General features: G+C 58.0%; 1 protein-coding gene across 1 annotated transcript in view; it reads left to right on the plus strand.

Annotated features, from left to right (window-relative positions):
- Positions 1-460: 460 nt before the first annotated feature.
- Positions 461-1,085, plus strand: part of RRP12 (ribosomal RNA processing 12 homolog (S. cerevisiae)) — a gene marked incomplete at its 5' end in the record, with an annotated part of 9,834 nt that continues 9,209 nt past the window's right edge. The window contains 3 exons of the mRNA XM_010073601.1: positions 461-696; positions 795-878; positions 1,009-1,081. Coding sequence (XP_010071903.1) covers positions 461-696; positions 795-878; positions 1,009-1,081 — 393 coding nt within the window. The remainder of the gene's footprint in view (positions 697-794; positions 879-1,008; positions 1,082-1,085) is intronic.

Here is a 1,085-nt window from a genome sequence, read left to right on the forward strand (position 1 = left end):
GCCAAGGAGATCGTCCTCCTGCAGATACAGAAACCCGCTGTCCTCTTGCAGCTGGTTGCAAGCTGGTGTCTGGAGCTCAGAGGGACAGGGAGCGTGTGCCTTGGCTGTCTGGTTGCCAGAGGTCCCTGTGGAAGACGATAAACGGGGCAGAACACAAGGAGCACCCTAACATTAAAGCCTTGGTGCACCGGGACATGTTTGTGAGAACATGGTGCTCTTTTCCGTCAGAGGAGATGACTGGACTATGCCCTGGCTTGTCTTCACAGCAGTTAGGAGCTGTCTCTATTGCTGTGCTTTCTCCTGTTGGGGGGAAGTAACATCCATGTCCCACATGCCAGGGATGAGCTCCAGCCAAGCCGGTCTGGCTGGGAGGGGAAGGAGAGGGGGCGTGGGGAGATTCAGGGTGAATGGCAGAGCAACACGACTTTGAAGTCCTGAGTGTATCTCTTCCCCCCGGCAGAGAAAAGTAACTTGACAGTGGATGCGGTGAAGCTACACAATGAGCTACAGTCAGGGTCCCTGCGTTTGGAGCGGCCGAGTGACAGCGCTCAGCTCCATATGGAGGAGGATGATGCTGCAGAAGCCACCACAGAGAAGTCCTCCGGCACCTTCCTGAGTGGGCTGAGCGACTGCACCAACGTCACCTTCAGCAAAGTGCAGCGTTTCTGGGCATCCAACTCTGCCGCTCACAAAGAGGTACGGGCAGGAGCAGGGCTGGCTGGGGGGTGTCCGATGGGGAGGGATCCCCAAATGTGAGGCTGAGGACACTGACCTGCTCTGCTTGCTGCTCATAGATCTGTGCCGTGCTGGCAGCTGTGACGGAGGTGATCCGCTCGCGAGGGGGCAAGGAGAGCGAGACGGAGTACTTTGCTGCACTGGTGAGTGACAGTCATGGGGAGGAGGATGCTGTTGGGCTGCTCGTGGTTTTTCCAACCCCCTCCCCAAGGGCTGGGTTTGGGGAGGTGCTGTCCTGGTGCGAACCCCCGTGAACCCCTCCCCTGTTTCCAGATGACCACACTAGAGGCAGTGGAGTCCTCCGAGTCACTGGCTGGTGTCGCCTACCTGCCGAAACTTGTTTTTCAGAG

Source organism: Pterocles gutturalis, unplaced genomic scaffold (genome assembly GCF_000699245.1).
Source record: "Pterocles gutturalis isolate BGI_N339 unplaced genomic scaffold, ASM69924v1 scaffold26372, whole genome shotgun sequence".
Classification (NCBI taxonomy): Eukaryota; Metazoa; Chordata; class Aves; order Pterocliformes; family Pteroclidae; genus Pterocles; species Pterocles gutturalis.